Here is a 20,525-nt window from a genome sequence, read left to right on the forward strand (position 1 = left end):
GCATAAGATATGTTACCCCGCAAAAACACCGCACCTAGTTGCCAGAGTTATATAAACTTCAATCTTGTTGGAATGAGTCGAAGTGCGTAGCGAAATACCTGGCGAATTCTAATTTTTAAAAAGCTCGTAAAAAAGGTGAGTTAAGCATGTCAATAGAGAAGTATATCTTATGATTAATATAATTTAAACATGCCTAATTAAAGTGCAATTTAAGGGGCAAAATATTTGACGAAATGCTGCTCATACGTTAAATAACGATAGATCTGCATTTCACGGTATGTTCTTATAAACATGCCTTGGTATGAGCCCGGCGCACATCACGGTGATAAAACAAACAATACCGTGTGGGCAGTAACGATACGAACACACGCGGCACGGTACACTTCTCGGCAACGATAACAACGTTTAATAAGCTATGTTTATGATATAGACATTGCAGCCATACAAACATCACAATACAACGATCTTTATGTATAGAGGGTTACATTAGAAAAGTGAACGTTTTCTAACGGCCCACTTCCTATGCAAACGCTAGACGGACACGATCGAGCCCTTCAAAGTAAAGACACGATCACGATACAAACACATCACGGCATGGACACGATCACGATACGAACACATCACGGCATGGACACTACCACGATACGAATACATCACGGTGTGGACACGACTACGATACGAATACACCACGGTGTGGACACGACCACGATACGAATACATCAAGGTATAGACACGACCGCGACACGAATACATCACGATATAGACACGACCATGACACGAATACATCACGGTATAGACACGACCACGACACGAATACATCACGGTATGGACACGACCACGTACGAATACATCACGGTATGCACACGATACGAATACATCACGGTATGGACACGACCACGATACAAATACATCACGGTATAGACACGATCACGACACGAATGCATCACGGAAAGGACACGACACGAATACATCACGGTATGGACACGACCACGATACGGAAACATCATAGTGTGGACACGATTCTAATCCATCACGGCAACGGACACGATCACGATACGAACACATCACAAAATGGACACGACCACGATACGGACACATCACGAAATGGACACGACCACAATATGAACACATCACGAAATGGACACGACCACCATACGAACACATCACGAAATGGACACGACCACCATACGAACACATCACGACACGACCACGATATGAGCACATCATGGTGGGGACACGATTCGAACACTTCACGGTAAGGGCCACTTCACGACACGAATACATCACGTTATGGACACGAGCACATCACGGTATGAACAGGAGCACGATACGAACACATCACGGTATGGACACGACCACGATACGAACACATTACGGTATGGACACGAGCACGATACGAACACATCACGGTATGGACACGACCACGATACGAACACATTACGGTATGGACACGAGCACGATATGAACACATTACGGTATGAACACGAGCACACCACGGTATGAACACGAGCACATCACGGTATAAACACGATCACGATACGAACACATCACGGTTCGGACAGGAACACATCACCGTATGAACACGAGCACGATACGAACACATCACGGAGCGGACACGAACACATCACGGTTTGAACACGAGCACGATACGAACACATCACGGTGCGGACACGAACACATCACGGTATGAACACGAGCACGATACGATCACATCACGGAATAGACACGACACACTCACGGTACAAACACGGCACGTTACAACATCGTATAAGCAGGAATGACATAGTAATAAGAGCACATTGCAACAAAACATAGGTAATGACACGGTAAGGTAAAGATGTGGTACGAACACCAGACGTTACGATAACGTTATGACATATTATGATATACTTGACCACGTCACGGTGTATGATGAAGGTAAGCCTCCAGAAACAAGATTGTCAAGTTTTTCCAGAAAGACGCTGGGTAAAGCAAGGGTCGCCTTATCGCTTTATAAATTTCTCTCTGTGGTCAAAAAGCCCAGGGTTCCTAGCAAAACTCAAGCACGTTATTGAATCAGAAAAGAATGTGTTCCTTTCGACCAGGAAGCAACGTGGTTTTTCCCTTTTTGGGTCATTTTTCCCCAAAGGAGATGAAAGTTCTGGGATAAAACGATCAAAATCAGTGTTGATCAAGATTAACCAAGCAAAACATCACCTCTATTGCTTATATTAGTTTGACAAATACGAAAACAGTAATTACAACTGTATCACCTCTTCACCAAAAAAAACAAAATAGTAATTTTTGTCCAAAGATGACTATCTTTTCTTTTTCTCATCCATAATAGAACAACCACTAATCTGCCTTAAACATGGCTAATTTACGACAGAAAAGAGTCATAGGAATAAATCCCACATTCGCCAAGATGCTATTCAACCAACCATACTCACAAATTAGTATTTTTTCGTAATCGTTTCTCACAATTGACCATTCATCGGATCCAAATTCGAGTCGCAAAAGCGTCCTTTGAAGTAATAATAAATAATGATTGGAGCATTTGGAAATTATAATCAAGAAATTTTTTCAAGGGATTTCGATTAACAATGTTATGCAGCTGTTATAAAGAAGGCTACCATTTCGCAAAAATCACGTCGATTTCCCATAATAATGTCTTTATCAGCACAGTGGAAAATTCCTTTCCAAATTAAACTCAAGAATGTCCCATTGCGTGTGAGCCGAGTAACGGAGTATTTCGCTAATTGGAGACTAAAATTTTGACATTTACGCCGCCTCTAGCAAATTACCCTTAGATCATGACTATTTTGACAACAAACTAAAAACGCGAAGAAAATGCGGGTGAGAGAAAACTCGAGTCGATGGCATGGTTTTATAGTGACCATAAAATGATATGAGGCATTCTGACTCTTGATTTGACAATTTGGTAAAAGAGTTGTGATTTTCGATTTTTTTTTCGTTACGGTAATGGATCTGTCTCTTAGAAGTGAGCAAAACTGAAACCACTTATTAGACATGAAAATATTGAGAATTTCACTTATGACTTTTGGCGCGCTTTTGCAAACTCTTTTTTAATAGCTTTGCTTTTGTAAACAGCTTTAGGGCAGCAAGGATTTGTATCCATTATTTGTTCGTGTAGCTGCAGACTCTCCCTCGAGGGGGATATCTAGGTGATCAATGCACATTGGGTAGAGATGATTAGATTTTAGCTCTACATTTTTATTCTGATACCACAAAATTGGCGGGTTCCACAGGTAAAACGGATATTTTATCAGTGTTTCCTTAAGCTCGTAGCGCATTCATTTGATGGTTAAATCTGAAAAGTGTTTACTGGCAATTTTATTTTAAGGAGTGCCGAAATTGAGCAGATAAGTCTAAATATATCTGTAAGACGGAATAATTCGGCATACATTTCTAAAAGATTTTAGGAAATACACTTTCCTGCACAGAAGGTAAGACGTCATTTTATAAATATTATTTACTATATTTCCATTTCAACATCTAAGAAAAACTTCTCTTGCGATTTCTCGATCGAGGTCTCGATATTTTTCTACATAATCATAGTGCATAAACATTCGTTGTGACGTATTAACTGTGAAATTTCCTGGTTATCAAGAGTAGACAACCCTTTGTACGGTTCAGCATTTCGAAATAGTTTTCGTAATTCTAAAAAGCACGATTGTTTCCAGCACTGTGTTCAACGCCAAACAAAAAACGGTCATCCAAAAAACTTACAAAGAAGCCAAGCCGCAGTGTTGAAAAGAAAAGGCCACAATTCTTTTATGGTAAGATTCTTTTTTAGAAAAGTTAAATATTTTACCGTTACGAGCATTATTATGAATGAAAGATGAATGAAGTGAATTTAGTTATAAATTCGCCATAGGGCTATTGTGGATGGAAAGCCGAACTGAAACACTATGCGTCAAAACGACCTCCAGTCGACCCCACGAACTGTTCTAGATTTATGGCAAATAAAACACAGAAAAACATCTTGTGCAAGAGACATAACGTTCTAGGGGGCTATTTCCTCTTCTTCTAAAACACTTTGGAAATAATGACAACGGCAAACAATCGCGTCTATACAAAGTGAGTTCTACTTAAGGTATGGTTTATTTTCGAGTAGAGTAAGAGCATCATGCTGAGCGAGATCCGATGAGATCGGTCCATTTGAGAAGCGTAATTCTATTTCAATATTGTATTCATGTTTTCTAATTATGTTGCCTTAAACAAAAGATTGTGATCTTCAAATGCAAATCTCCGAAGAGACTTTCAGTAGAAGCACTCGAGGGGTGATTTTAGGTGGTCGATATATTGGCAGGCTTGCAAAGGGGTGCAATCATTTTTTTTTTCCATTTTAGTGTAAAAAAATATATATCAATTGCCAGGCAGGCTAACCACTGCAATAAAAAAAGAAGAAACAGGTTAATAAAAAGGATAATTATTATGTAAATATCAAGGAGGGAAATCAAATGCGTGGCCATTTTAGCTATTACGTATTTTCCGAAAGTACTCACTCATACAGTTCCTTGATGCGTTGAAATCCTTCTTAGCGTTGGATTGCATGACTACATTCACGCAATACATCTACTTAGATTCATGTTCGCAAATAATGGTGTTTCGACCGTTTTTTTCCATGACAAACTTATTTTTTACCATACAAATTAACTCTAGTGATATAATATTTTGTAAAATAATAAGCTCAACCACAAACTGAGAAAAAAAAATTGGTGTTTCTCATGTTTGGATAACAATAGTAGATAAATAAATAAAACAGCACGAGACATATAGTGGGAAAAAGGGATAACATATTTTCACACATTTATTTCAACCTCCAAGTGGATTTCCTCGGGTCGAATAATCTGGTGGATGAGTCGGCTGCGCATTACTTGTGGCGGGAAGATCCAATTTTGGCGCCTTTTTCGGACCGCTTTCGGTACTACAGGACAAGGATGGGATGAATAAAAAATCTAAAAGGCAAATACCCTTTGTAGCATGCTAATCTTCAATAGTCAAAACTTGTATATCTCGAAAAAAAATAGCGTGTTCGGATTTTTATTTTTCCTTTCATTTTAACATCCTACGAGTCATAACTTTAAAGGTGAAATTATTCATTTTCGATCTAACATAAATACTACAGGATAATAGGCCTTTTGGTATTAAATTATTGATCAGAGCAGCCACAAGCTTTAGTTATTAAATACAGGACGTTTACCATTAATTTCATTACATGTAATTACGGTAACCGGGACATGCGAAAGTTAAAAAAAACATGGCAGGCAAAATTCCTATTTCTCAATTATAAAAGTGAAAAATATCCGAATAAAACATCACATAAGTCGAAAAGAATTAAGAAAACTGAGTTTTAATTCGTATTCCGTTAGACATTTTTATTAAACAAAAAATACAGGCTTCTTACCGGCGGGGTATCCAATGAGATCTCAATAATCCAAAAGCTCCTTAGTTAGACGCCGGGCGCCGTGAGCAGCCTTCAACAATAATTCACTCTGTTTTTGTTTTGTTTTTTCAGCAAAGCATCGTCGTTTGTTCAAGGCCGTGCATGTGAGTAAGGTGAGTTTATTTACAGTTATTTAATCGCTTGAAAATCACAAGGAATTAGCCAAGCCTTTTATGGGGCCTATCACTTTTAAGATCAGTAACAGACTTAACACAAGTAGAATTAAGCTGGCTCTACAAGCTTTCTAAGACCCTCAAAAGACCCCAAGAGTACTCTCAATGCGCACAAAAACTGCTAATGTAAAAAATAGCTGTTTTGTCAAGTATTTTTTTACGTTTATACAAAAACCCGCGCAGTGTCTGATTGGGAGGCTTCCTGTCTGAAGGAAATTTAAGAAGTACGAGATTGAGAATGAACTCAATATTAAACACGTAGTACATGAACGGTTGTTTGTTTTTATGAATGACAGAAAAGTACGCGAATTGTAGGAATTGAGAATAGGCCCGGGAGGATGACTTTAAAAATTCAAACAAAAAAATTTAAGACCAAATCTTCTTAGTAGAATGCTTTTTAGCGATTTTAACTCGATTTTAACTTGTCATGAAGCACGGGTGGCCAAGTGTGTTAGCGCTTCGGCCTCTCACCGCTGTGGCCAAGGTTCGAATCCTGGCTCAGACTGGGGATTTTTCCGGGTTCCTGCCTTGGTTCGAATTTGTGTCACAAGTGAGTTGAAGTTATTCTCCCGTGTTTCCAGTCTTCTCGGATAAGGACACTAAACCGGAGGTCCCGTCTCTTCAAGCTGCACTACATTAACCGAACCGAAGGGACGTAAAAGAACCACTGGGGACGCAATAAACCCTCTGGCAGTGACCACCCCCAGTGACAGTGCTTACAATGCTTACTAACAATACACTCAAGGGGGTACTTGAATTGGAGCCTAGCTCTGTTGTGCCTTCCGCACCAGTAAAACTAGTGGAAATAGAATAAAGAATAAAGAATAACTCGCCTGCCACACCTCTCTGTAACAGCGTCTTCTACACCTCGATAAGCATGTGGGAAAATGCTGCTAAAAATTGTAAACAAATAAATCGATTGACTCCAAACGAAGACCAAAGCTTAAAACAAGTTTACAAATGCCGCTTTAGAAATAGCGTAAGCGGATTAAAATGCTGTGGTCTCAAATACGCGCAATGGCCGTTTCCTTTGAAGCCAATATATTTCTGGCTGAACATACCGAGGAAACTTTAAATACGATACTCGCGCGAAACCCATTTGACTAGCATTACGTAATGGTCACGTGACTTTGCCCACACACATAAAAATCAACTCAAACAAGCCTGGGCAGTAACAGCTGAGAAATTGAGCGAACAATGCCGGGAAAAGGGATCCCCCTAAAATGACATAAAATTTCACTCAACACTTGCGAGAGGACGACATAAAAACGGCATGTGACCATTTGGAAGTCTAAACCCGTGTTCCCGAATTCGCTGATCTCATCCACTTTTTCTACAGGTTACAAAAATGATAGTTACAAACTTGGTTGTTATTCTAATAGCGGCGCCACTACTCGGTAAGCTTAACCGTTCATTTCTTGTTAACTACGTCGAAGCGCCTTCTGTTAATTTTATTATGATTTATTGCTTTGTAGTGCGAGGATACGACAGTCTCGCAGTCTTTACTACCAAGCCTAAGGATAAAGAAGTATTCGTTGGCGACAACGTTGTGTTTACGTGGGACTATGACTCAAAGCCGGACGTGGTCAAAGCGGTGTCATTCGGAGTCGTAAAAGATGAAAGCGGGAGCGATCGCCATATTGCTTTGATTAAAAAACTTTCAACTGGACTGGTCTATGTGAACAGCAAAAATCAAATAACAAAAGAACTAAGCAAAAGAACCACCATCATTCGGTCCGCGGGTAAACGCAAGTACAAGGCACGGTTTAACATCTCCAATTTAGCCATTAACGATACGGGGAAGTTCTACTGTACACTGGAGTTGAACAATATGAACACCCTCACGGAGTATGTAATATTATCCGTTGTTGGTAAGTAAAATAAAAATTTACCGCTGCGCGCGTGTAAAAAACGTGCGTGCTTAGAGACATTCGATAATTATTTACTGCCTTGAACGTGGCAAAAATATAACTATTCGACCAAGATTATGATTGGCAATCAAAATAAGCACTGATTTTTACAACATCTCCTGTAAGTATGAGCTAAGTGACTGTAAAAGTTAAATCTTGAAGTGCTGTGCGTGGGGATGAAAATGCTTAGCACGGTGTGTGTATATCTTGTTAGACAATGGTTTATTTTCGCTTGGTCTAGAACACTACACGTGTTAATTTAGCAAGCCACGAGGTAAACAAACGCTCGTCATGGTCCACTCACTCCTATCAAAGTCACCTTCAATTTGGATTCTTTTATTAGAAATTTCGTTTGTTCTGTGGCCTAAGATTAGCGGCCTTTTTGTTAATTATAGCAGGCGATCGAAAAACATTGTCACGACTGTAGTTATCTCGGTTTTGGTCACGGGTAAACTTTGTCAAAAAGTTTACTTATTACTGCGACCCTTTGTTATTAAAGTGACGAATTTGAGCCTTTGATTACGTGGGAAAATTGTTAAGAAAGCAAGTTGTTTACACTCCCATGGGAACGTTTCAAATCTACATACGAAATCGCGCTGCATTCGGATTGTACTATGTAGTTATTTGCGCCTCGAATAACTAAATGATCATCTTCTGACCCCATGATGGCGTTTTGATGACATTTTGTTTACTCTTCTTTGCGGACGTCGTAAATCTACCTAGGAAAACCCACACTCAAAATGTAAAGTAATGTACTCTTGGGTTATTTGCGCCGGGAACGACCAAACGATCATCCTCTCGCTTCCTTGTTGTATGTCAAAAAGTGCGATAATGGAGTTGGCTCACACACAATAGAAGTGGTGAAAACGTCATTTAGCAACTCATCCAAGGGGATTTCAAGCAGGATATAAAACCCGCGGATTTCCGACTATTTTATTAGAATGTACAAGGCGTCAGACGAATTTGTGTTGCGATCATCAATGCTGGAAAAGCTCTTGTAACCAGCTGCCTGTGGTTTTACTATCATTTACTAATTATTTTTCTTGCTTCGTTCAAGCAAGACACTGGAACGTGCTTCGTCTAGAGCGGGAAGTTATCTGAGATGCAAAAATATATTTGCCTCGCTATTAGTCGCGGCTTTACTTTGGGTTTGTTGTTTTGATTTAATGGCGTGTGGTGAAAAAGGTAAAGAAAAGCACTATAAATATTGCAAGGCATTCTCTTTTTCGGTGCTGAAAAGGTCAACTAAAGATAGCCTCTTGACCTAATAACCATGTTCAAAATAGCCATTTCCATTTCTAGAGTATCGCGCAAGCCGTGTCTTATGCAAAAATCTCGGGCCTATATCTTGAGGGTCTTTTAGAATTGTATTGGATTTGAATGGGAAGTCGTAAACAACGTTTTATCACTTTTGTATGAGCGGAACAATAGATTTAAGCACGATTCAGCATGAAGCTTTAAAAAATTAATGTCATCCAACCGAACGCGAAAACGTTAAAACTAGACGCGTAGGAGCATTTATCTATATCGGCATAGCTGAACCATTACCCATTAAAATAATTGCTTTAGAAAATGTTGGCTTTATAAACAAGAGCGGATGGAAAAAACAACAAGTGATAGACGGGGCGAGCCGGCTTATCGAGGTCGGGCGAGTGTAGAGCATGGTGGTCATGCGATAAGGCGGATTCGGGTCGGGTCCTTCTTAGCCGTACTATCACCGCCATAGATAACGGCGAAGCCTGACGAACAGGCCCGGGGCCAATCAGCCTCGCGCCCTTATCTGTGAGGGCTAAAAGCGATTAGGCGAGTGATGCAAAGGATCGCTGCATCTCTAATCACAAAGGTCTGTGGCTACGCACGCGAGACCAAAATACTTGAAGCCTTTTCAAGTGCTCTTGCTATTTTTATATCGGATTTTACTACTTACATTCTCAAGGCTATTTCTTTTATATTTTCTTTAGTATTGTTATTAAAACATTGAAATATGCGGAAAAAAATTGTTTCCCTCAGTAGTATATATTTCGCTACTCACGCATGAGATGTAACTACTTTCCTCGCTTTTAACAATGTACTTGTCCGTATCTTCAGACGAAAATGCTCTGTTTTAATTATTGAATATTTGTGAAGTTATAATGTTTCTGTCAACTTCAGACATTGTGACCATAGCATTGTCGCTGGAATAGAATATTTTTACTCGACATTTCATAACCAAAAATGAAATTTTATATCTTGCTTATTCGAAAAACAGCAGAACAAGAAACAACAAATTAGAATATTAATATTATACTAGTAACCACAATCATCGCACATGACACTTCTACATACTTAGCTATACAAATAACAAAAATGATTCCAAGTAGTTCATTTAGTTTAACAATACGCAATCTGTAACAGAAGCTGCTTGAGTCTTTAAATTGTTTTATAAGAATCTGCCCTCGGCCTGTTACATGGCGTCGCCACAGGAACTGCACTAGCCCAGACATCTCGAAACACAAGAAACACTGAATAGTATTTCCGTTTATCGTATCAGTTGTCACAATAGAAACAGCGGGAACGCTCTTAGCAAAAATGATAATATCGTTAGACAGTACAAAAGGAATTAGTTTTTTATACGAAAGTAACTCTGAAATTGTCTGTCAAGTTGTCTACAAGAAATGAAAATGGATTCCGATTGCTGAAAAATGGAAGTATTTTTCTTTAAAAAATAAACATTTAAGTTAGAATTTAATTGTTAATATGATGATGAGAATCGTTTATATCGTTTTAAGTCTAAACATGATGTACAAATTCGTTTGAATGCCTGAAAAATATTATGTCACAGTCGTTTTGCAGTCAGTTGGCTTTGACACTTGTTATGTGGTATTACCATAAATGGTAATGTGGGAAGCCACGGGTTGTATTTCTATAAGTACTCCTCAATACAGTCAACAAGAAAAGTGCTTGTAAAAGTCTGACAAAGCTTTTAACCAAAAAGCTTGCTTCACTCCCTAAAAGTGCTCTTTTCTGTTACTGGAAATAATCTTTTGCATCAAATCAAAGTGTTCCGCCTAGCCCTTTTCCTTAATTAATTTAAAATCCTTTAAATGCATAAACTAACTTATTAACTTTTAACTATATAAGGTGTGGTTGCTTTTTTGCCCCCTTATGTATAGCTGCCTGCAAAGTTCTTGTTAGCTGAAGACTGTTATTTGGCTGTTCAAAAAGTCCAATCATTTGTGCATAGAGAAAAACTACTAACCAATTAAAGGAATCTGCAGCTTTTTGGCCTGTCTTCACTTCCCCTTCTCCTAGTCAGCTTTGCATTTGTAATCATAGAAGTGACTTCCTAATTGTGGGTTGTCAGATTCAGTACCTGAATCTTTCATACTAGATATGTTTACAAACTTGGTATGGACCCGACTGGGGTTTTTTAGTTAGGTTTTGACATCAAAGAGAATCGAATTAACTTTATTTTCTCTATAAATTTATCCAAAAGACAGACAGAAATGGAGAGGTCAGATTATTTCAACTACAGGCTATCAAAGTATTGTATAAGGTTATCTGTAGTTTTCAAAAACATTCCCTTTGATTTTCACACACCAATTACTGGGGTTTTGCCTCATACAAATGGTTGATACTTATTTAATTGATTACAAACATCTATAATCAACTTCTAATGAGTAAAGAGTTTCTAATTGCCACTGTACAAGGCCAACATTTTACTGCAATTTTCAAATACTTTTACTTGTTATCAAGGAAAATGACTGGTGTTATTTATCACACAATCTGTAGGTAAGAACAACAGACTTAATGGTCAACTGTTATCATTGAGATTTTCCCATGGAAATTTTAATTAAAAACAAGTTAAGATAATGAAACTAAGTACCAGGGGTGATTAGATATTTTCTTGGCAATAACAGTGGAAATATGTTGTCATAACATTTCTTATGGATGCCAAGTTGATTGGTGCCAAGTTGGCCCAACTACATTGGGCTTATTGTTTGTGATAAACAGGAACATATAATTTAAAGAAATTCTTAACAGGGTTATCACGTTCCTTCTTTTCTAAATATCCTTACAACTTGTAACACTATTATCCTAGAAAACAAGTGAGGTAAAATTGAATTCTAGTTAACATTCTCAAGATAATCCTTGACCATGGTATCAATGAAATCCCAAGGGTACTGCATTTAATAAATTCACCTTGGAGTTTAGTTAATGCTACGTGTAAGACAGAATAGAGCATCAGAAAGGTTTTTTATGGAATTTACTCCCTGGAGGTATTTTTCAAGGTATACTTTCTTTTCCATCTATTTTACCTGGGGGTAGTTTAAGTGAGATAAGATTTTACAGGATTTCCTCTTAAGTCCAGTGACAAACTAGCACCTGCCATATGAGGGATTATTGCCTCAAGAAAATAAAATCATAATGTAATAAGAATATGCACTTTCAGGGGTAAAATCAAATGAAAATTGATATCTCTATGAAAATAGTTTACAGACCCCTTAGAAATGTCTGGAAAGTGCAATTATAATAATTACCCCTATTTTAGGAAGCTTTTTAATTTCCTTTTTTTATGCTAAATTACATTGCATGAGAGTAATAAACACACTCCTAAAATTGAACACAAAAAGGAAATGTTGAGGAAAGGTTGATGTGTGGGGAAAAAGTGAGTGAAATAAATGTGCTAAGTAACTATCCAGGCATGCCTGTGTGTATTGCAAATGGAAATGCCAACATTAGGGTGATTTGGATCCACTACGCCGGCAAGAGGACCCCGCCTCGTGAACGTTCGATTGCGCGCACACGCTTTTTTTGCCGGCATCGCGTCCTGTTCAGGACGGCATTTCATGCTTTTTCACGTCCTCTTCAGGACGGGACACCGGAAAAAATTAGCATGCGTGTGCAATCGAACGTGCGCGAGGCGGGGTCCTCTTGCCGGCGTCGTGGATCTAGATCACCCTATTAAGGAAGTGGGTCTATGGGGAGTAGGGGGGAGTTGAGGATGGGGGGAGGGGAGTGAACATTTCCCTGGCTACAGCTTTGTGCTTACACAGATCTCACTGCTTATAGGGGTTCATCTTAAAAGTAAATATGTCTTGCAACATTAAGGAAATCATGATAACCCATTAATAGCATGCTTTTTTACCATCAGATCTACAGATCAACAAAGAGTCGTCTAGCTCCTATGTGGAATCGTGGGATGGACATAAGGTGAAGTTACTTTGCTCCGTCAGAGTGCCAAAGGGAAAAGAAAACATCAAATTTACATGGATGCGGCAGCCAAACAATGAAACTCTAAGCAGGGGCCAACACATCGACTCGAGAACAGAAAGCCTTCTGACAGTAGAGACAAATGCTGCAAATGAGTACAAGACTTATACATGCATTGCACAGACAGATAAAACAACCAAGAGGCATAATATCTACATCAGGAGACTATGTAAGTACCCTGGTTAGACAAGAGGGATCTTAGACAGGGAGCTGGTTAGATTGATTGAGAGTTCAAAATAAAAAAAAATTAGGGGTAACAGACCTTGTTTTTGTTCTGTGGCTATGTTATGAAGAGTGTGAATTAAATATTTTTTAGTAATCTGATTGAAATTCTTTAATAACAGGATAATGTTTTACCTGGCTTGTTCCTGGTACATAAGTCTATAGTAGCCAGTTTAGCTCTTTTAATAAATTTCTCGAACAAGTTATGATAAAAATCCTTCAGGGGTTTTATACCTTGTGTAGAACGATGATTTAAACAGGGCTTGGTTTCAGCACAAACTCTAAAAAACTGTGTTTTTTTCTTCAATTTCTAAGCAAAACAGGTTATTTCACCTATACGTGTGCATGCTAAATGATGCTATTTCTAGCCAAAATAGAGCATGCTCATGCACAGAACTTGGGACACAATACAATTCAGAGGAATAACCTTAAATGAACGAAACATGAGACAGTGCGAGCTTAGAGAAAATGGACTGCTTAAGCCACACTCAATCTCATCATGCTTGAGCACTTTGGTGTATAGCATACATGAAACATCACACTCTTTTTCTCTCTAGATCCGCCAAGTAAACCAGAAAATCTAAAGCAAGAGCTGATATTTGATAAGGATCTGGAGAATTCCTATCAGAAAGTCCACTGGGAGAAGCCAAAAGATGATGGTGGTGCTAAAGTTATTGATTATGTGATCGAGTATAAACCACAGGGTATTGATTGGAATAAGGCCACAAAGGAGGTCACTGACAAGCTAGAGTTCTCAAAGTTTGCTTTAAAGGAAGGGAAGAAGTATGACGTTCAGGTGTATGCCAGGAATAAAGTTGGACAGGGACCATCATCAAATGTGGTGGAGATTAAAGTTGGTAAGAGTTATTTTCCTTTTTAAAGAATAACATTATGTTGTCAATCTTATGTGCTCATTTGATTTCAGGAGATTTCCTGCCCTCAGTAGAGGCGCGCTCCAACAGGGGAGGTGTCACACGAATCAGTCTAAGCTCAACTCTGTGGATCAGCCCTGCTGCAGTTCTTTTGGTGGTGAGATCCCTCACAAATTAACACAAGAGTGGAACGGCATATGAAAGATGGCCATGGTAAAGACATTTTATGGACATTGCTAAACTATTTGTCTGTTGACACAAATAGTTGGATGTAGATACTTAGCTGGCAAACATTTGAGAGAAAGCTAAAATATGTATAAATTAATTGGATGCTGTGTTACAGTAACAGAAAGCTACTCAGATAGCTTGTACAAATAGAGGCATCTATAGATAGAAGACTTTGCTACTCAGGAGAGTAGTGTATGGTAGTTGTAGGAGTAAAAATCAAATTTAAGAACGGCTGCTGTAGATGAGATTTCTAAGAGGTTTTCACAAGGACTACAAGTAATTTGCAAAGGGATATCAAAATTTAGTGTAAACTTATGTGGTTTTGGTATTGCCATAGTGATAGTTACATTCCATAACATTCCTTGGTTTTCATTATGACGTAGCTCACAGCAAGATTCTGGTATTTTCCTGGAACATAGCCAGGATTTGCTAGGAATGGGAGAGGGGTCAGTCATAGATATCTTATGTGAAAAGTTTAAAGCGACAAATACACCAGTTCACTTACGGTCAATTAACAATCATGGTGACTGACGGAAACTTCAACTGACAAAAGAATCTATTAGAATCTGAACTATTCAACAGGCCATGCGCTCTTAATTATCAAGGATCCTCAAGGATATTTCCAATAGTTCTCTTCTGCTTTTACATTTTTTAAATATTTTTTTCCTTTTAAAATCATGGCTTCAAAGAACCTGGGTGCTTGGGGTTGTCATGTAATTGACTGGAAGTAAATGGGTGCGATTGCCACTTTAAGATTTGGCTGATCTTCAATGAGCAAAAATGTTGTTTTCAGAGGGTCTGTACCTCCCCCTATGCCCCCACACCCCTATGCCTCTATTCCTATAGTCCATTTTGCCAAATTATACCCCCTTTCCAGCTGATACTAGTGAAAAAGTGGATGCATTTAAACTTTTGATTAAACCATAATTCATCCATCTAGTAAACAGATATAAGTTTATATAAGGGTGATAGAATAAACCAAATTACTAGCCTTGAGCTCTGCACTTCAGAATATGTACCTACTGTACCCACTTATGTGTCTGAAGTTCCATTGCAAATTATTAGTCGATGGGTACTGTAGAGGTGCTCTGCCTTGTGGTCATGTAAAGAAACAGACCTTTTTACACCAATGACAGGCTAGTCAGTAAAATACAAAAGATAATATTCAAATCTCATTTTTCAATTTGACACATAAGTGATGAAAATCAGCAGAAAAATTAGTGTGAGTATTCAAAATATAGGAATTAAGATAAAATTTAGATGATCACTTAAACTGAGACATATACAATAACGATAACAATTACCCATACATTCAGTATCACACCCTTACGATGCAACCAGTTTCAGTTCATGTTTTTTTCTGGTATTTTAGCAGTGTGTTTTTTATGGCAGGAAAATTAATGCCTGCATTTAGTTGCAAAATAATAAGTAATTATTTTATTAAATAATTTTTAACAAAAAATATATAAAAAGTGAATGAGTTTTTAGCAGCATTGGTCAGTACAGTCATTGTTTTGTTACCACTTTTGCATTAGATAACAGTTAAATTCATTAGAATCAAATGATGCAAAAGTTTATATTTATTGTAATCAAGATATATATAAAGAGATGAATAAGATCTGTTGGATTGTAAATATTATTAAATCAACAGAGTGAAAATTATGACAGAAATTATCACCATCTCTCTTGAAAAAACAGTTACAGTATATTTGTAGTTGTAAAAGAAATAAAAGATGTTAAAGTTTGATTGACTTATCTTATTATAATGGTGAGCATACTTTATTGACATTAGAAAGGTGACATTCGATTGATTGACTCCAATATCTGCCATTCACTTGGCTTCGGGAATAGTGATATATGTATTCTTCAAACTATATTACTTTCTGACTAAAAATATGTATCCACTCCAATATGATATGTATCACTTGGTTCCTTTGATAAGTTTAAGCTTTTGTGAATGGTTTCCAGAAGCTTTTGCAAAGTGGCTCTTTGCTATTTGAAGGGGCATTTCTTTGCCACTTAGACTTACTCTGTTTACCCATTCTGAACCCTGGAGTTTTGTGAGTCTTTTCTTAGTCATGTACGAAACTAGGCAGTAACCTGTCATAAATGCATCAATACCTGCCCTGTGGCCACCACTCGTTGATGCAGATGATGGTTTTTCAGTGGGGAGTTTAGTACTTCCTGCTGTATCTGTAGTGTGTTGGTTTGAGGGTAACCTATCTGTATCCACAATATCATGAGCTAATCTACTTACTTCAGATGATGACTTCTCTAATGTCTCATTGTTTCCTGCAAAATAGTTTTAAAATTTACAATAGAGAAGGGTGTTCATGTATATATCAGGATAGTGACAAATTCATTGTATGATTACATTGGGCCCTAAGCTAAAACTGGCTCACTCCCCCATACACCCCTATCCCAATTATTTATTCTCTCTTTACCTAACTCTAGTGAAAAGTGTTGCCAAAAATATGTAAGTTTTTTCAAGGCATTTCCATTATCTAGTGGTCATCCCAGAAAACCATAGCTACTGTACAGTATGTTTGGTCAGTTGGTACATACACGACTACACACCACATAGCAATGTCTTACTAATACCAGCTTTGCATATGTATTTTTTGTGTGGGCCATGTTTGGCTGATAACACAGAATACTGTTATGTCTTGTCATATATACAGTATATATTGTATTTGCACTACCTGCTGCCTTTCGTTTCCTCTTTCTTTTACTCTTCTTATGTTCTATTCGCTCATCTCTGTCCAGAATAAGGTCCATGTCATGCGACAGTGGGCATGTGAACCCCTTGTGACAAAATCCATGTGACTATAGGAAAAAAAAACAAATAAATAACAAATGGAACATTGTTCATAATGCAATCTTCTTGTCAAAGCCTAGTTGTGCAATGGATTATTTTCTTTGCCGAAAGGATGTGTTTCTGTGGACAGCATTAAAACGTTTTACCACCTCGAATTTAATAACCTTTGCACACTAAATGAGTGTATAACGTGATCATAGAGCTCCTATGATCAATCTAGCACAAAGAATAAAAAATCATAGTGAAAATGGATTTGAAATTGCTGCAGTTTTAATATTGTAGTTTTGTTGGTGCATATGGAATCTTATTTTGTTGGCATGTAAAATACATTCCATGCATACTAAAATAACCTGTCTTTTCTCATAAAAGCCTTGGTTCCAACACTTCAGTTCAACAGAGTTGTACTCTTTGTAAAATGTAAAAAAAGGATGTTTTGTTTAACTTTGCTGTATTAATTACTTACAGCATACAAATCACACACTTGAAGTGTCTGTCCATCAGAGTCATGAGACTTCACATTGGCATAGCAACACAACTCCTCGATCCATGGTTTTAATATCCTATCTTCCACCATCAAGATTTCTGTATACCTGGCCCCAGCAACCTTGCAAGATAGGTTGTGACGCTGGCTGTGTATGAATCAAATTGGATATTTTAGTAAATAACACTGATAGTAAGTAATTATTTTTCTATTCAATTTTCTCTCAGAGTAAGAGTAAAATCACTTTCCTGGGTAGTGCTAAGTAGTTATTGTGCTAATGGTTCTTAAGTCATACAAAATAGTTCCTGAGATAGTTCATACTGTACAGTAGTGCATTATTATATTATTTTCTTACCATTTTCTGAATATATACCCCAGATACGATGCAGGCTCTCGCATGTGATACTCTGCAACATACTTGGTATCAATAACCCCACCAGTAAACATCTCATATACATCTGACAAAAACACCTCCAGCTTGCTTGGGACATCTGCATAAAAGCTCTGGTATAGGTACAGTAAATCAAAGAAGCCATTGTGTAGTGCTATGGGCTTGTTAGAAATGACAATCTGACTGAAGAGGTTCCTCACACTGGGTGTACTGTAATCATGACATGTCTACAACAAAAAAGAAAACATTACAATTTTTTATAGTTAATATTTTCTTTTTGTTAGTCAGAAACTGTAATAATAAAGAACCAAAGTGTAGCACTGAACACCTATGTAAGATCTTTCTGGGGTGTTCTTATTGAAAATTTTACACTACCTACAGGGGTGGATCCAAAAATCCCAAAACAGGGGTTTGAAGCAAGGATTTCAAGAAAGGGGGGGGGAATCATTGTTCTTCCGTAGATGTCCTTGTATTTCTTGTTATTTTTATGCCAAATGTCTGAAAATAGAGGAGCCAGGGCCCACTTGACCCACTCCTAGATCTGCCACTGCCCTATGTACAGTAGAAACATACATACATATGTCACAGCTGGGAGAGCTGGTGATAATATATGTTGTGGTTTGAAATGTGGCATGGTTTGATTTTTTTTCAAACTGGTTTGAATTTTTCAAACTAGCTCATTTTTGGATACCTAGCATTCTAAAAGGGATTTTATTTTTGGGGAGTCATTTATAAAACAGGGGCTTGGATTTTTTGGGGGTTGGGAGGTGTAACTAAAAGAACTAGATAAAAGATTATGCAAATATCCCCTTTTCAAACCAGTTTTAACAATTTCAAACCAAGAAGCATTTCAAACCACAACATATATAATACAGTATTTTCCCAATAACAGTAAATTACAATACAACAATGGGGCAGCCATTGATGAGGCTGCCTGATTTAAACACAGTACCTTGTCATTTCCTCTTGTATATGGGATGCCCTTAGAATATTGCTTGTTGAAGTCAAAGCCGTGCTGTACTAGAAACTGTAGTGATCCAGGCTCAACAACAAAATCTTCGCTACATAAAACACTCAAGTTAAATGTCTTTGCTTTGTATTGCCTTTTTTCATTATGCAAACTGGCTGAATCATTATCATCTGTTTCTCTTGGGCTATTGCTACTGTTATCATTATCATCTGTTTCTCTTGGGCTATTGCTACTGTTATCATTATCATCTGTTTCTCTTGGCCTATTGCAACAGTTATCAGGGAATTGTGTCATAATGCCAACTTCTTGCTCTATGAAACAGGATATACCAAGAGTCAAAATGGATCTTGATTTCACTACATCCGCCATAAACTTGAAGCGATCCTCGACTGACCTGAGAGCACAATCAAAAATGCATTTAGATACTTGAAGCCCAAATCCGGCATGTCTGATTGTAATTGCTCTAGTGGTAATTTTGCATGTAGCTTACTTTGCTATCAGCTTTTTTCTGTTTCCCAGTCCACTCAATTCCTGGAATGAAATTTACAACAACATCACCTGGATACCTGTATAACCACGGCATATAGAGTTTATAGCCCATATGAGTATGATTTACAGGCCCGTAGCCAGGGGGGTTCAGACAAACCCCGCCACATGACTTAAAAGTCCGCTCAGATTTAACAAAAAAATATATAATGTTTGGTTGGATATACCGTGCACATCAATATGTCTTTAAAATGACTATAAAAATATTTTTAAAATAATTATCTTTATTATTATTATTATTATCGCTATATATTAAAAAGCACCCTATTACAATCAATACTTCGAATAAATTCAATCTAAAAATATTTTAAAATGTTATTGAAAAACATTTTAAATATTAGATTGAATTTATTTGAAGTATTGATTGCCTAAGGTAATAAGGCGAGGAGATGGGTATACCGGAAATTTGGCCTGCTAAAATGGAAAAACGAACCACCAAGCTCAAAATCCTGGGTACGGGCCTGATTTAAAGCTGCTTAATTTTAGTGAGCAGGGAATAAAGTAGTCATTTACAAAGAGTCCGTGTTTAAACTTTTTGACAAGTGACCTACCGTATCAAGCGCTATGAGACTGGAGGTGTGAATGGACTCGACTAACACAGGCCATATGGCTTCGAGATTCTCGGCATGCACATCTATAACAGGTACTCTTGAATATTTGTCCATTTTCGATCAAATCAACCATGCAAAATCAACAGAAAAAGTATAAAAAAGTACACAAACTCGAGTGTTAATGTAAACGTTTGAGTGTGTGGTGTAAAAGAGACCAAAAGAGAGCGGGAGTCGATGAGCAGCAGGCGTTCCTTGTCATGGCCTGGAAACTAGCTCCATAGGTAACCCGATACATGCTCTAGTTGTTCACTCAAAAGAAGTAAAAAATCAAAACTCCAACCTCGAATAATGTACTTTCCTAAGCCAGCTGTGAGTGTAGAATTTCCTTGTTATTTTATTACTTTCAACATGCATATAAAATAGAAATCTTTGCGCACTTGAAATTTTTTTGGCGACTAAGTATCCTGGGTACCAGAGCCTCCAGACTTCTCTCGTCCTGTGACGCTAGCCAGGAGGCTCTGGAACCCAGGGTAGCGACAAAGAAGTGCTGGTGACTTTTTTACGCCAATAGAGCTTGGATTTTAAAGTTCCTTTAGCCTCATAAATTCTTGTATACTGATGGAAAAATTTGGGAAAATTATCACCTTCTACACGAGAGGGC

The 20,525-nt window shown here is 37.7% G+C and overlaps 2 protein-coding genes and 1 long non-coding RNA gene across 9 annotated transcripts; 1 reads left to right on the forward strand and 2 right to left on the reverse strand.

Moving 5' to 3' along the window:
* Window positions 1-8: 8 nt before the first annotated feature.
* Window positions 9-15,852, forward strand: LOC5517174 (titin). Of its 5 annotated transcripts, XM_032387137.2 has the most exons (8): window positions 3,427-3,446; window positions 3,684-3,779; window positions 5,522-5,562; window positions 6,962-7,019; window positions 7,098-7,493; window positions 12,667-12,954; window positions 13,565-13,864; window positions 13,933-15,852. In XM_032387137.2, exons 4-8 carry the CDS (start codon window positions 6,971-6,973, stop codon window positions 14,055-14,057), a joined length of 1,158 nt encoding a protein of 385 aa, XP_032243028.1. In that variant the 5' UTR covers window positions 3,427-3,446; window positions 3,684-3,779; window positions 5,522-5,562; window positions 6,962-6,970; the 3' UTR covers window positions 14,058-15,852. The 5 variants fall into 5 exon arrangements, with proteins under 5 accessions (XP_032243025.1, XP_032243024.1, XP_032243026.1 ...); XM_032387134.2 differs by lacking the exons at window positions 3,427-3,446; window positions 3,684-3,779 and adding an exon at window positions 9-135; XM_032387133.2 differs by lacking the exons at window positions 3,427-3,446; window positions 3,684-3,779 and adding an exon at window positions 1,818-1,917.
* LOC116621151 lies at window positions 2,321-6,030 on the reverse strand. 2 transcript variants are annotated; one of them, XR_004297345.2, is made up of 3 exons: window positions 5,411-6,030; window positions 4,509-4,930; window positions 2,321-4,391 (listed from the first exon to the last, which is right to left on the reverse strand). It is a non-coding gene; the product is annotated as an uncharacterized LOC116621151 (long non-coding RNA). The 2 variants fall into 2 exon arrangements; XR_004297344.2 differs by having other exon boundaries at window positions 4,509-6,030.
* LOC5517115 (target of EGR1 protein 1) lies at window positions 15,670-20,120 on the reverse strand. 2 transcript variants are annotated; one of them, XM_048729743.1, is made up of 8 exons: window positions 19,865-20,120; window positions 19,258-19,298; window positions 19,030-19,161; window positions 18,750-18,990; window positions 17,762-18,024; window positions 17,389-17,554; window positions 16,810-16,933; window positions 15,670-16,399 (listed from the first exon to the last, which is right to left on the reverse strand). In XM_048729743.1, exons 1-8 carry the CDS (start codon window positions 19,976-19,978, stop codon window positions 16,029-16,031), a joined length of 1,452 nt encoding a protein of 483 aa, XP_048585700.1. In that variant the 5' UTR covers window positions 19,979-20,120; the 3' UTR covers window positions 15,670-16,028. The 2 variants fall into 2 exon arrangements, with proteins under 2 accessions (XP_048585700.1, XP_032243023.2); XM_032387132.2 differs by having other exon boundaries at window positions 18,750-19,161.
* Window positions 20,121-20,525: the final 405 nt, after the last annotated feature.

The sequence above is a fragment of the Nematostella vectensis genome, chromosome 1, assembly GCF_932526225.1.
Source record: "Nematostella vectensis chromosome 1, jaNemVect1.1, whole genome shotgun sequence".
In the NCBI taxonomy this organism is placed as follows: domain Eukaryota; kingdom Metazoa; phylum Cnidaria; class Anthozoa; order Actiniaria; family Edwardsiidae; genus Nematostella; species Nematostella vectensis.

Excerpts from the sequence above, each read along its gene's own strand:
- LOC5517174 (XM_032387133.2), top strand. The coding sequence starts at position 1,872 with ATGACATATTATGATATACTTGACCACGTCACGGTGTATGATGAAG. Across the intron at positions 5,563-6,961 it reads AGGCCGTGCATGTGAGTAAG|GTTACAAAAATGATAGTTAC; the intron begins GTGAGTTTATTT and ends CTTTTTCTACAG. Across the intron at positions 7,494-12,666 it reads TGTAATATTATCCGTTGTTG|ATCTACAGATCAACAAAGAG; the intron begins GTAAGTAAAATA and ends TTTTACCATCAG.
- LOC5517115 (XM_032387132.2), bottom strand. The coding sequence starts at position 19,978 with ATGGACAAATATTCAAGAGTACCTGTTATAGATGTGCATGCCGAGAAT. Across the intron at positions 17,555-17,761 it reads GGGTATATATTCAGAAAATG|CCAGCGTCACAACCTATCTT; the intron begins GTAAGAAAATAA and ends ATTCATACACAG. Across the intron at positions 16,400-16,809 it reads GAGGAAACGAAAGGCAGCAG|GAAACAATGAGACATTAGAG; the intron begins GTAGTGCAAATA and ends ACTATTTTGCAG.